The 13,138-nt window shown below is 37.9% G+C and overlaps 1 protein-coding gene across 7 annotated transcripts in view; it reads left to right on the forward strand.

Moving 5' to 3' along the window:
• The window catches only part of ralgapa2 (Ral GTPase activating protein catalytic subunit alpha 2), a 298,534-nt gene that overhangs the window by 92,605 nt on the left and 192,791 nt on the right, over window positions 1-13,138 (forward strand). For all 7 annotated transcript variants that reach the window (XM_061895568.1, XM_061895569.1, XM_061895573.1 and 4 more), the window contains 5 exons: window positions 162-296; window positions 400-548; window positions 635-746; window positions 4,387-4,624; window positions 6,716-6,895. In XM_061895568.1, the coding sequence (XP_061751552.1) occupies window positions 162-296; window positions 400-548; window positions 635-746; window positions 4,387-4,624; window positions 6,716-6,895 (814 nt within the window). The remainder of the gene's footprint in view (window positions 1-161; window positions 297-399; window positions 549-634; window positions 747-4,386; window positions 4,625-6,715; window positions 6,896-13,138) is intronic.

Raw genomic sequence — 13,138 nt, forward strand, 5'->3', positions numbered from 1 at the left:
TACTTGATACATTATAATAGAGACATTGTTATTCCTGCTGATTTGATTTATTATAAGCCATTGTTTACTATAAGTGTTTTGGGGAAAAAAACTTTGAAATTAAAGCTTAAGTCTCCTAATTGATTTTGTCTGAGAGGTTGACTGGCCTTATCGTTGAGCAGACACTGGAGAGTCGTGGCCACAAGCGGTCGTCGAGCTGGGGGAGGACCTACTCTTTCAGCAGTGCCATCAGTCGAGGCTTCTTCACTGAGGAGCAAAACAGGGACATCAAGGCAGGCTTCCAGCCCACACTACAGGTGTCTTTCTTTTATCTAGAGGGATGTTTTACATTATGACAGCAGCAATAGTCATACTAATTGACTGTACTCATGCTTTCACGTCCCTTATCTATATGTGTAGGTATTCCTGACCAACTCTTCCAATGTGTTCCTGCTGGAGCCGTGCCAGGATGTACCTAAGCTTCTGGAAAATCAAGTTGAGGTGTGCAAGTGTGTGCTAAGCATCTACCGACACATGATCATGGAGCACACAATGGACTCACAGACATGGTCAGGGCTCTTTTTTCCCCCTGTCTCTCATTAGACGTTATTGTCTCTCACTCCAATATTTATTATTTTTAATTGTCTACATACAGGGAGCAGCTGTTGCAGGTGCTACTGAGAATCACTGAAGCTGTGATGAAGAGACCTTTAGAAAACCAAAGGAAAGACAGCTTTGCTGAAAGTTTGGCATCTATACTTTTTCGGGTACGTCTGCACTTTTAACACTTGTATTTAGAAGTCATTTGAAGGAGACCTATCTAAGTTTAATTTTTTCTGACCTATGAATGTTATTAGAAAGCTGGATACTGATGTAAAACAATGCTAAAGCTTCAGGTTCAGACATTTCGGTGTGATTTTTCACGCAGTTGTGGATGCCTCGGCGTGGTTTTGCAGTCTGGGTCAGTGTTACTAATGGCGGTAGTTTTTTTCAGTAACGAGTAATCTAATTAGTTACTGTTACCATCCTTGCAATGCTGTTGCCATTACTGAGAATGTAAAGTAGCTCATTACTACAGCTATGTTGAATGAAGCTCAAGGTGTCAGGTTTTCAGCCTCACATCAGCTGCATGCAGAGAGAAGCCGTAGGGATGATGACGGGATGATTGTAAATGCGCTAATGATTGGCTGGGTGGGCGGGACATGCCCTGCTCACGCTGTCTCACTGCATGCTCAGACTGACACAAGATCGCTCTGCTCTGGCTGCTGGAGCCAGGGACATTGAAACAAAGCGTTCTGAAACTGCAAGTACCGACCGGTATTACATTTCGCTCATTGAAATTAAATGCAATAATGTTATAAAGTAACATGGTAAATGGGTTTTACTTGTATAGCGCTTTTCTACCTTCAAGGTACACTGTTTCTACATTCACCCATTCACAGACAAACAGTGTGCATGACCGCCGTAAACACAATATTCTGGCCAGTAAAAAATCTTACGACACAAACTTAGTAATTGTGAAAAATATAAACCATTTTAACACAAATATGTTCTGTTAAACCACTAATGGTAACACAAGCTGACCAATGGTGTACTTGTTCTCATTTCTGCTTTGAAACACGTAACTGTGAGCAAGTTGCAAACAGTTCCCTAGACATCTTTGGCGATAAAGATGTTATCGAACGTAATGGCGTATAAAATAACTATATGAAAAATACCGTCACAGTTACTTTGCTGAGTAATTAATTACTTTTAAAATGAGGTAACTGAGTTAATAACTGAGTTACTTTTTGGGAGAAGAAATTTGTAACTGTAATAAAATACTTTTTTGATCACACTTACCAACACAGGTCTGGATAAGTCATTGCGTCACCGCAAGGTAGATGTTCCTTTTTGGACATTGTGGATTATGTTCTGGGCCTGTTTTGCTGCCAATGGAACCAGTGCTTTACAGATAGTAAATGGGGCAATTAAAAAGTAGGATTACCTCCAAATTGTTCAGGACAACCTAAAATCATCAGCCTGGAGGTTGAGCTTTGGGCGCAGTTGGGTGTTCCAACAGGACAATGACCCCCAAACACATGTCAAACGTGGTTAAGGAACGGCTTAATCAGGCTACAATTAAGGTTTTAGAATGGCCTTCCCAAAGTCCTGACCTAAATGTGTGGACAATGCTGAAGAAACAAGTCCATGTCAGAAAACCAACACATTTAGCTGAACTGCACCAATTTTTTCAGGAAGGGTGGTCAAAAATTCAACCAGAAGCTTGCCAGAAGCTTATGGAAGCCCTTTATTGCATTGAAACTTGCCAAGGGACAAGAAACCAAGTATTAACGTTGCTGTATGTATACTTTTGACCTAGCAGATTTGGTCACATTTTCAGTAAACCCATAATAAATTCATAAAAGAACCAAACTTCATGAATGTTTTTTGTGACCAACGTGTGCTCCAATCACTCTATCACAAAAAATAAGAGTTGTAGAAATTATTGGAAACTCAAGACAGCCATGACATTATGTCCTTCACAAGTGTATGTAAACATTTGACCACGACTGTATCTTTAAACTGTGTACATTTTCAAAAGATAAATTATGATACTTTTGGAGAAGTTGGGGGTCAAGGCTGGACGTTTGATTAAATTAAAATTTTGATTTCCATGATGGATTCTAATGGTCATGAAAATATAATAATCGAGAAAAAAAAAAACATTAATGGGCTTTGCAACGTAGACACAAATTCCGGAGCTTGTGAAATGAGTGAATGAGTGAAAAAAAGACTGTCTACTAGAAGTTTGGGATCTCACCATGGTTGCTACTTTTCATGTAACACAGCGCTAGTATGCCTTACAATAATTAATAACCACTAAACGCAACAAAAAAATAAGGCCATATGATTTGCGCGTTCACATTGCTGCGAACAGAGTCACCTATTTGGCCAATTAAACGGAATCAGCTATTAAATGCAAAATATCCAGGAAAGTGACATAACTGAGTTAAAGTACAAATGATTGTCACACACACACTTGGTGTGGCGAAATTATTCTCTGCATTTGACCTGTCACCCTTGATCACCCGCTGGGAGGTGAGGGGAGCAGTGAGCAGTAGCTGTGGCCGCACCCGGGAATCATTTTTGGTGATTTAATCCTCAATTCCAACCCTTAATGCTGAGTGCCAAGCAAGGAGGTAACGGGTCCCATTTTTATAGTATGACTCGGCTGGGTTTTTTGGGGGGAAAATAATGTGTCTGGGACCACTCATTCATCCCGAAACACTAAGCTGCCCCGTGTTGAACTAAACAATGTTGAGACTGCCACTTTGAAAACATCAACTAAACTACTAAGCTAAAGCTTGCAAGAACAAACTATACACCCACAACACATATAATCTGCTTGTGTTGTTGTGAACAACATAATCGATGTAACATCAATGTACTAACAGCCGTCACAACTTAAGAAGCTCGCTCTTTTTTTTTTTTTTTTTTATAGCTTCAAGTCGCCTATACTTGAATGGTCTTAACAGCACATCACACTTCCCCCCTTCACAGTAGTAGCGTGGTGCACCACATCCGATCTGACTGCACTAACAAAATTAAGGTTTCAAAAAATTACTTTACACAGGTTTAACGTAATTAAAGCACTTTTTGATACATTTACCCAATGATTATGCGTTGACCTAAAATACTGGTCAAAAATGTCTATTCGACACAAAAAGCAGACACTCTCTGGTGGTAAAATAATTGTAGGAAATTTTAATAAAAAACAAAACAGAAAAAAATGAATTGTATTGTTTTTCATATTGCTACTGTTATTTAAATGTATTATTATAATAATCTGTTTTTTGTTGTGGTTTGTACGTTACTAATTGTATCAGGATTTTTTAAACCATATTTGAAGTTGAGTTTTGGTGATACAGTTATTACTCATGTTTTCAAATTAATGACTAATCCTGTCATTTTTAATTACAGTATCAATCAAAATAATTGTGATGGATATTTTTGCCATAATCGTCCAGCCCTAGTATGGGGCGTGGTTTCATTTGCAATCTGAGAATGCCTCCAGAATCGAACTTCGTGCATGTGGATTAAAAAAATAGGTTATAAAAGGGACTGTGAAGCAAAAGTTATACTAAAGCATATCCAATACTTATGAGGTAGACAACAAGGAAATGTTTTAAATGTAGATTACCATAGGTCCCATTTAAAGGAAGAGTAAGTGTGCTTAAAATCATTAGGCAACAAAGCTTACTTCTAAGGACTTGGTTTGGGGACCAAAGGTTCAGGGTTAAAATGTCACTGGGAATAGAAGAAAGAAATTAGTTGCTGGAGAGATGCTTGTCCTGGCTACTGTTGATGTGCCCTTAAGCAATGTCAGATGTGTACCATTCATGTTTGTTCTTGTTTTGCATTCAGACTATCATTGTGGCGTGGGTGCGAGCCAATCTCTGCGTATACATCTCACGGGAGCTGTGGGATGAGCTGCTAACTATGTTGTCATCACTGACGTACTGGGAGGAGCTGGTGACAGAGTGGGCCAGCATCATGGATTCTCTTACAGCTGTGCTGGCCCGCTCCGTTTATGGCCTGGACATGGCCAACCTGCCGCTGGACAAACTCAGTGAACAGAAGGAGAAGAAGCAGCGAGCACGTGGTGAGGAAGCTATCTTATAAAAAAACATATAGCATTTTGAAAAAGTGCTTATAATTAATTGTCCTAATTCTCATATGTATAACTTCTAGCGATGCACAATCCTTTTTTTCCCCCACCGATACCTATAGCTTCCTCCTTTTCAAGCCCGATATACTGATAAGTTATTTCTATTTATTTTTGTTTTACATTTATAATTAACTGGAGTTTGTGCACACCAATAGGTAAAAAAATAACCCTAAAACAAAGGTGAATTGCAAAAACTGTAACTGTAGATTCGTCCTGATACCAGCTTCAACCAATGTAAAGGGCTGATCGTCCAACACCATCATTTCCATGATGAAATTTTGGGTTTTCTGGTAAACTTTCTTGCACTTTTCAAACGCCACAGCAATAAAAACAAGAAAAGTTTCTTTGCAGTTGGCTTTGGGGCATTTTCTTTGTCAGCACGTGTCTTCATAGGCTTTCACAACATCATTATGCCTAAGCTGGCAATTTAAATTGCTGATAAGATGTGATGGGTTTTTTTCTCTCCTTGTGTAATGTTTGCATTTGGTGTAAATAGGATTCAAAAAGTCATCTTAATGAAACAGTGAAAAATATCCCACACAATCGATGCCATGTTTTTCTACAATGAGAAAGAGGGACAGGCTTACAGTATAACAAGTTGGGAAAAAAATGAACGCCTGCTTGGCTCAACCTGGTCCAAACGGCACAGTACAAATAATCCTGCTTCATGTTTTGTTTTGTTTTTTATATATATTATCAAAGCTATTTTTTAATATGATCCGATTTATCGGCATAACATCATTTGGGGTGGCGTGGCGCAGTGGAAGAGTGGCCGTGCGCAACCCGAGAGTCCCTGGTTCAATCCCCACCTAGTACCAACCTCGTCACGTCCGTTGTGTCCTGAGCAAGACACTTCACCCTTGCTCCTGATGGGTGCTGGTTATCGCCTTGCATGGCAGCTCCCTCCATCAGTGTGTGAATGTGTCTGTGAATGGTTAAATGTGGAAGTAGTTTCAAAGCGCTTTGAGTACCTTGAAGGTAGAAAAGCGCTATACAAGTACAACCCACTTATCATTTATTTATATATTTATTCCCCATATTGAACCAATATTTATTGGTCCGAAATGTATTGTTCACCCCTAATAATTTCTTATTGTAACTGACTCTAAATGAAAGTTCCTAGATTGTATGATGCACATCAAATGCAAGCTGTTTCTGTTTGGAGTTCCTCCAAACACGACGAGTTGAGTTTGTACCAAAATGGATACATGGATGATACAGCAGAGGATTGGGAGAATGTCAAGTGGTCAGATGAAACCAAAATAGAACTTTTTGAGTTGCATCCCAAGAACACCATACCTACTGTGAAGCATGGGGGTGGAAACATCATGCTTTAGGGCTGTGTTTCTGCTAAGGGGACAGGACGATTGATCCGTGTTAAGGAAAGAATGAATGGGGCCATGTATCGTGAGATTTTGAGCCAAAACCTCCTTCCATCAGTGAGAGCTTTGAATGGTTGACCTAATACTTATTTTCCACCATAATATACAAATACATTCTTTAAAATTCCTACAATGTGAATTCCTGGATTTTTTTTCACATTCTGTCTCTCACAGTTGAAGTGTACCTATGATGAAAATTACAGACTTCTGTCATCATTTTAAGTGGGAGAACTTGCACAATCGGTGGCGGACAAAATACTTTTTTGCCCCACTGTGTGTGTGTGTGTATATATATATATATATATATATATATATATATATGTATGTGTGTGTGTGTGTGTGTGTGTGTGTGTGTGTGTGTGTGTATGTATGTATGTATGTATATATATATATATATTTATATATATATATATATATATATATATATGTATGTATGTATGTATGTATGTATATATATATGTATATATATTTATATATATATATATATGTATGTATGTATGTATGTATATATATATGTATATATATATATATATATTTATATATATATATATATGTATGTATGTATGTATGTATGTCGATATATATATATATATATATATATATATATATATATATATATATACTACTTTTTTCTCTATGGCAGGAGTGTTCCCGTCTTCCCAGAAGGCAACAGCAGTGGCGCGGTCCTTCTCACTAAGTTGGAGAAACCAAGGGGAAGCGGGCGGGTCAGGAGTTCAGGAACCAATGAGAATTCGCTCTGCCACCACATCTGGTGACCCGGGTGTGGAGAAGGCCCGCAACATTGTCCGACAGAAGGCTTCTGGTAAGGATCAAAAATGAATTATTGCTGGCTTTGTAATGTTTTTCCCTCCATTGTCAACTAAGCAATACATTAAAATTATTAAAACTATTTTATTCCTCCTCCTTTATTCGCAGCAATATTAATTAGGATGTGATTATTGTTATTGTACTATGACTATAAAGTGGGGGAAATAATTTTATGATGCCCTGCTGATTTTTTTAGGTTTACCAATTTATAAAGTCACAAATGGTTCGTATTTTCATAGTAGATTTATTTCAACAAAAATACATATCAGAAAATCCAGAACAAAACATTATATAAAAAAACAATATAGTTTGTGCAGAGATATTGGATGACACAATGCTGTTTATACTAGCATAAGTTGGTTAATTGAGCAACAGAATGATGTGATTAATAAACAATGGCGAAAACAAGTTGCAACCAAAATTGGAAGCACATTGTAATTAATGTATTGTTATCTTTGTTCAATATATCTTTGAGCAATGGTATTGTTCTTTTTTTTTATTTTTTATAAATGTCTAATGATAATGTCAATGAGGGATTTTTAATCACTGATGCTGAATTTTTAACTAATAATGATACTGTTATTGATAATATTCATTTTTGTTTCACTACTTTTGGTTTGTTCTGTGTCATGTTTGTGTCTCCTTTCAAATGTTCTGTTTATTGGAGTTCTGAGTGTTGCTGGGCCAGGTTTGGTTTTGGAATTGGATTGCATTGTTATGGTATTGCTGTGAAGTGGTTTGTTTGATTGATATAAAAAATTAAAAAGTTGATTCTTAAAAAAATGACAATTGATTCTGAATCGCACAACGTATTCGAATCGAATTTTTCCCACACCCCTTATATATATATATATATATATATATATATATATATATATATATATATATATATATATATATATATATATATATATTATATACAGTGCCCTCCAAAAGTATTGGAACAGTTCCTTTATTGTAGACTGAAAACATTTGGGTTTGACATCAAAAGATGAATAAGAGGCAAGAGATCAACATTTCAGCTTTTATTTCCAGGTATTTACATCTGGATCTGATACACAACTTAGAAGATATCATTATTTGTAATGGAACACAACATTTTTAAGTGAGCAAAAGTATTGAAACATATCAACTTAAAATAGATTAAAGTGAATAAGACTTAATATTTAGTTGCAAAACCTTTGGTTTCAATAACTGCATCAAGCCTGTGAGTCATTGACATCACCAAACTTTTGCATTCTTCTTTTGTGATGCTTTTCCAGGCTTTCACCGCAGCTTCTTTCAGTTGTTGTTTGTTTTGGGGGGTTACTCCCTTCCGTCTCCTCTTCAGCAGGTAAAATGCATGCTCTATTGGGTTTAAGTCTGGAGACTGACTTGGCCAGTCAAAAACCTTCCACTTCTTCCCCAGATGAACTCCTTTTTTGTTTTGGTCGTTATCTTGCTGCATGATGAAGGATCTCCCAATCAGTTTGGTTGCATCTTTCTTTACGTAAATTAGCAGAAAAATGTTTCTGTAGACTTCTGAGTTCATTTTGCTGCTGCCATCATGTTTTACATCATCAATGAAGATGACGTCCCAGAAGAAGCCATGCAAGCCCAAGCCATGAAATTATGTTTCACAGTTGAGCTTGTATGTTTGGGAGCATGAGCAGATCCTTTCTTTCTCCAAATGTTCGCCTTTCCATCACTTGGAAAGAAGTTAATCTTTGTCTCATCAGTCCATAAAACTTTTTCCCAGAATTTTTAAAGTTCATGTCTGTACCTTTTGAAAAATTCAAGCCTGGCCTTCCTATTCTTCTTGCTAATGAGTGGTTTGCATCTTCTGGTGTAGCTTCTGTACTTCTGTTCATGAAGTCTTCTGCCAACATTAGATTGTGATACCTTGTTGTTGCTGATGTCACTAACAGTTGTTCTTTATAGCTCTCACAATGTTTCTGTCATCAACTGAGGATGTTTTCCTTGGTCTACCTTTTCTCCATCTGTTGCTTAGTACACCAGTGGTTTCTTTCTTCTTAAAGACATTCCAAATGGTTGTACTGGCTATGGCCAATGTTTGTGCAATGGCTCTGATTGATTGTCCATCTTCTCTCAGATTCACAATGCTTATTTTTCACCCATACACAGCTCTCTGGTTTTCATGTTGGTTCCACCTCTAAATGTAGTCTGCACAGGCAAAACCTATCCTACTCAATCTGAAACTGAGCTCAGACATACAGTGCTCTTTATTGTTTGAATAATCAATGAAATTTGGAGACACCTGGGCAACAAAACAAGCCTCAGTCAGATGTTCCAATACTCTCATGAAAAATGGGTAGGATGAAACAAAAGGTGCAATCTTCCAAGTTGTGTATCAGATCCAGATGTAAATACCTGGAAATGAAAGCTGAAATATTGATCTCTTGTCCCATATTCGCAATTCAATATATTGAGAAAAAGGGTGTTGCAGATCATACAGTAGAGGTGTTCTTTTTGTTCAACAGTGAAAAACCCCAAAGGTATGAGCATGAAAACATGAATGTGGTGTGAAATGAGTATTTTCACCAGTATGCAAAAACCTTATTTAAATAGGGGGTCTGCACCACTTTTGCAATTTTTTTTTAATTTTACATGCAGTCTTAGGAGATCACCATAACACACCCAGTAATAATATACACAGTTTTAAAGTTTGCATAGGCTGTTTAGCATTTGTTATTTTGATCTACGTAGAACAGACCTTTAATGTATTGACACTACAGACTGTGTTGGTGGTACATAATGGTCATCTGCGAAAATTAAAAGGCAATACATTTGACCTGCAAATAAAATTAATAGTTAGAAAATAAAAAAATGTTGGTTCCTTTTTTTTTTTTTTTTTTTTAACAAATACCTCTGCAGAAAGAAATATGAAACCTCTTCGGATAAACACATTTTGGAGCTTCTCAGTCAAATGTCACAGCAGTTCTAAAGGTCAGATGTTTTTTTTTTTGAGGGACACACATTGAGGGAGACAGTATCACTCCTTGTGTTTCAATGTACCCCGTTGCATTAATATCATTTGACCCATCATTACATCCAGCCAGAAATTACCGGGATATGTCTTATTGCTCATATCCAGCTTCAGAATAAAATTAGGTATTTTTTTAATTTTCATATTATGCATTTCTTTTTGAAATTTGACCTATGAGATAAATCATGGACTGTTCCTATAAGAAGTCGAATATTATAGTAGTTCACCCACTGTATAATTGCAAACAAATATTGCGAGTCCATACAGGGAATATTTTATGTGTATATATTTTATATCTGTTATATGTAATAAGCTGATGGCTGTAAGCTGCTGGTGCTCTTCAGTGCATTGACAATATTGAGATCCATGTGACAGGTCCATGTATATACCAGCCCAGGTGCCACTGAAAGGCCAAACACCACTAAGAGAGAGCTACAACAGACGGCCCCCATTGTTACTGTGACTCTATTTCCATGTCTTGACAGTATGTCAAAGGCCAGCTTAAAACGGCCATTGTTACTAGCTTGGTCCAGACACAGCAAACGACCCTTATCTGATGGAAATGTGGCAGGCTAATTATAAATTGAGGCGGTGATGGAAGAGTAACTAGCTAAAATGCCAGCCAGACTTGTATGAATCTTTGGTCCCGACCGGACCTCATTGTGGAAGATAAAAGACAGGAGATCCTTTTTTCCTTTCCACAATTACCTACCCCTAATGTTCTAAAATGAGAAGCCTGTTCAACAAGCAACAGCATTTGAACCTGAAGAAGGAAATTGAATTAGGCGTGTGCGTGTGTATGCAAGTATGTGTTTTGTGTACGTGTACGCACTGACACATCTGTGTTTCTGAATGGGCATTGTGTCCTGGTTTGGTTAGTTTCCATCCGCACTGTTCCACATTAAATACAACCGCTTCAAATTATCTTTCTTTGGGCCTAATTGGATTTCTCTTCATTGATCTTCAAAGGGCGAAAAGCTCTTCTCCCTACTCCTCCAGAGTAGGCTTGCACATTAATTGCACCACACGTTTTGATAATTTCATTAAGAGTGTAATTAATGCTCATTAACATGCATGGATTGGAAACAGTGGCGCGCTATCGCAGACACAATGTATCTCCCACTGAAATGCATGATTAAAGTGCGCTGAAAGCAGAGAAAATATGTCTTCCATTTGATTGCTCATTCATTGGCAATGTTTCTTTATTGATTGTCAAATTGTCAAACTTGGATGCACTCACTCATGCAAATACAAACTATTGATATTTGGTCCTGGTTTTAGAGTGAGGGAATATTTCATCAAGATCATCATTAAGTTAAAACTTAATGAGTTCAGTTAAGCTTACTCAGCTTGGACTTTCCTTTTAGCAGCATTTATCTCACTACATGTTATATGTCTGTGTTATTATGCGTATGCTAAGGTTAGATGAAAATGATACTGTAACCTTCCTTTTTATGTGTTTCCTCAAACTCGGATGACCTTATACAGAGCTCCTCCCTCTTTGGCTGATAGCTTGATTTAATGTCCAAATAAGTACAGCTAAAGTTGTGATCAAAATTATTCAACCCCCACACAATTTTGGTGTTTTAGACAGTTGGACATTTATTCTGTATGTTGTTTATAGTCATATCAAATAAAGATGTGTCAAACAGGCAAATGCAACTTAAATTGTAAAACTTTATTTTACAAAATACCAAAAAAGGACATTTTTCTTAATATCTCATTGACAAAATTATTCAACCCCCTAGTTACATGCATCTTTAGTACTTAGTAGAACACCCTTTGGCATTAATTACATCCTTCAAACGTGATACATAACCGGACACAAGCTTCTTGCACCGATCTACAGGTATTTTAGCCCATTCCTCTTGGGCAAAGGCCTCCAGTTCATTCATATTCTTGGGCTTGCGTGCTTCAACTGCCTTCTTCAAGTCCCACTACAGGTTTTCTATAGGATTTAGGTCTGGCGACTGTGAAGGCCACTCCAGAGTCTTCCAGCCCTACTTATGCAACCACTCTGATGTTGATTTGGAGGTATGCTTGGAATCGTTGTCCTGTTGGAAGGTCCAACGTCTCCCAAGCCTCAGCTTCGTCACTGACTTCATGACATTTGCAGCTAATATATCCTGGTAGGAAATACAATTCATAATGCCTTGAACGCGCTGGAGATTCCCGGTACCTGAGGCAGAGAAACAGCCCCAGAGCATGATTGAACCCCCACCATGCTTAACAGTAGGAAAGGTGTTCTTCTCTTTGTAAGCTTCATTTCTTTTCTCCTCCAGACATAACGTTGATTCATAGGCCCAAAGAGTTCCAGTTTTGTCTCATCACTCCATAGAACAGTTTACCAAAACCTTTGGGGTTTGTCCAGATGATTTTTGGCATACTGGAGTCTATTTTTCTTGTTCCTGGTAGTCAGAAGTGGGGTGCGCCTGGGAGTTCTGGTTTGAAAGACCTTCATCTTGTAGTGAAGTGAATTATATTTATATAGCGCTTTTCTCTAGTGACTCAAAGCGCTTTACATAGTGAAACCCAATATCTAAGTTACATTTAAACCAGTGTGGGTGGCACTGGGAGCAGGTGGGTAAAGTGTCTTGCCCAAGGACACAACGGCAGTGACTAGGATGGCGGAAGCGGGAATCGAACTTGCAACCCTCAAGTTGCTGGCACGGCCACTCTACCAACCGAGCTATACCGCCCCTTATTGCGCGCCTTATTGTCTGGGACGAAACCTGCGTTCCCCCCTCTGCAATGTCCTGTTGTAGTTCCTCAGCTGTTAATCGGGGGTTTTTCACCACTGTACGCTTCAAATACCGGACAGCAGTTGCACACAGCATCCTCTTTCTACCACGCCCAGGTAGTGTTTCCACTGTGCCTTTAGCTTTAAACTTGCGAATTATGCTCCCAACTTTGTCTCTTGGAATGTGTAATGTCTTTGCTATTTTCTTATATCCATATCCTTTCTTATGAAGAGAAATTACCTCCTCTCTTGAGTTCTTTGACCACTCCCTGGACTTCACCATGTTGCAAATACACCATTGACCATCGACAAGAAGCTGAGCGTCACAGTCTTTTTCAATCAGTTTAATTGTTGCTTGTTGTGGTTCTAATCACATCTACAGGTGTTTTCAACACCTGATTGAAAATACCTTATTCAAATTCTGTTCTTAAGAGTTATGATCTTCAAGGGATTGAATAATTTTGTCAATGAGATATTAAGAGAAATGACACTGTTTGATATGTTACAAAATA

This window comes from Nerophis ophidion, linkage group LG03 (assembly GCF_033978795.1).
Source record: "Nerophis ophidion isolate RoL-2023_Sa linkage group LG03, RoL_Noph_v1.0, whole genome shotgun sequence".
Lineage (NCBI taxonomy): Eukaryota > Metazoa > Chordata > Actinopteri > Syngnathiformes > Syngnathidae > Nerophis > Nerophis ophidion.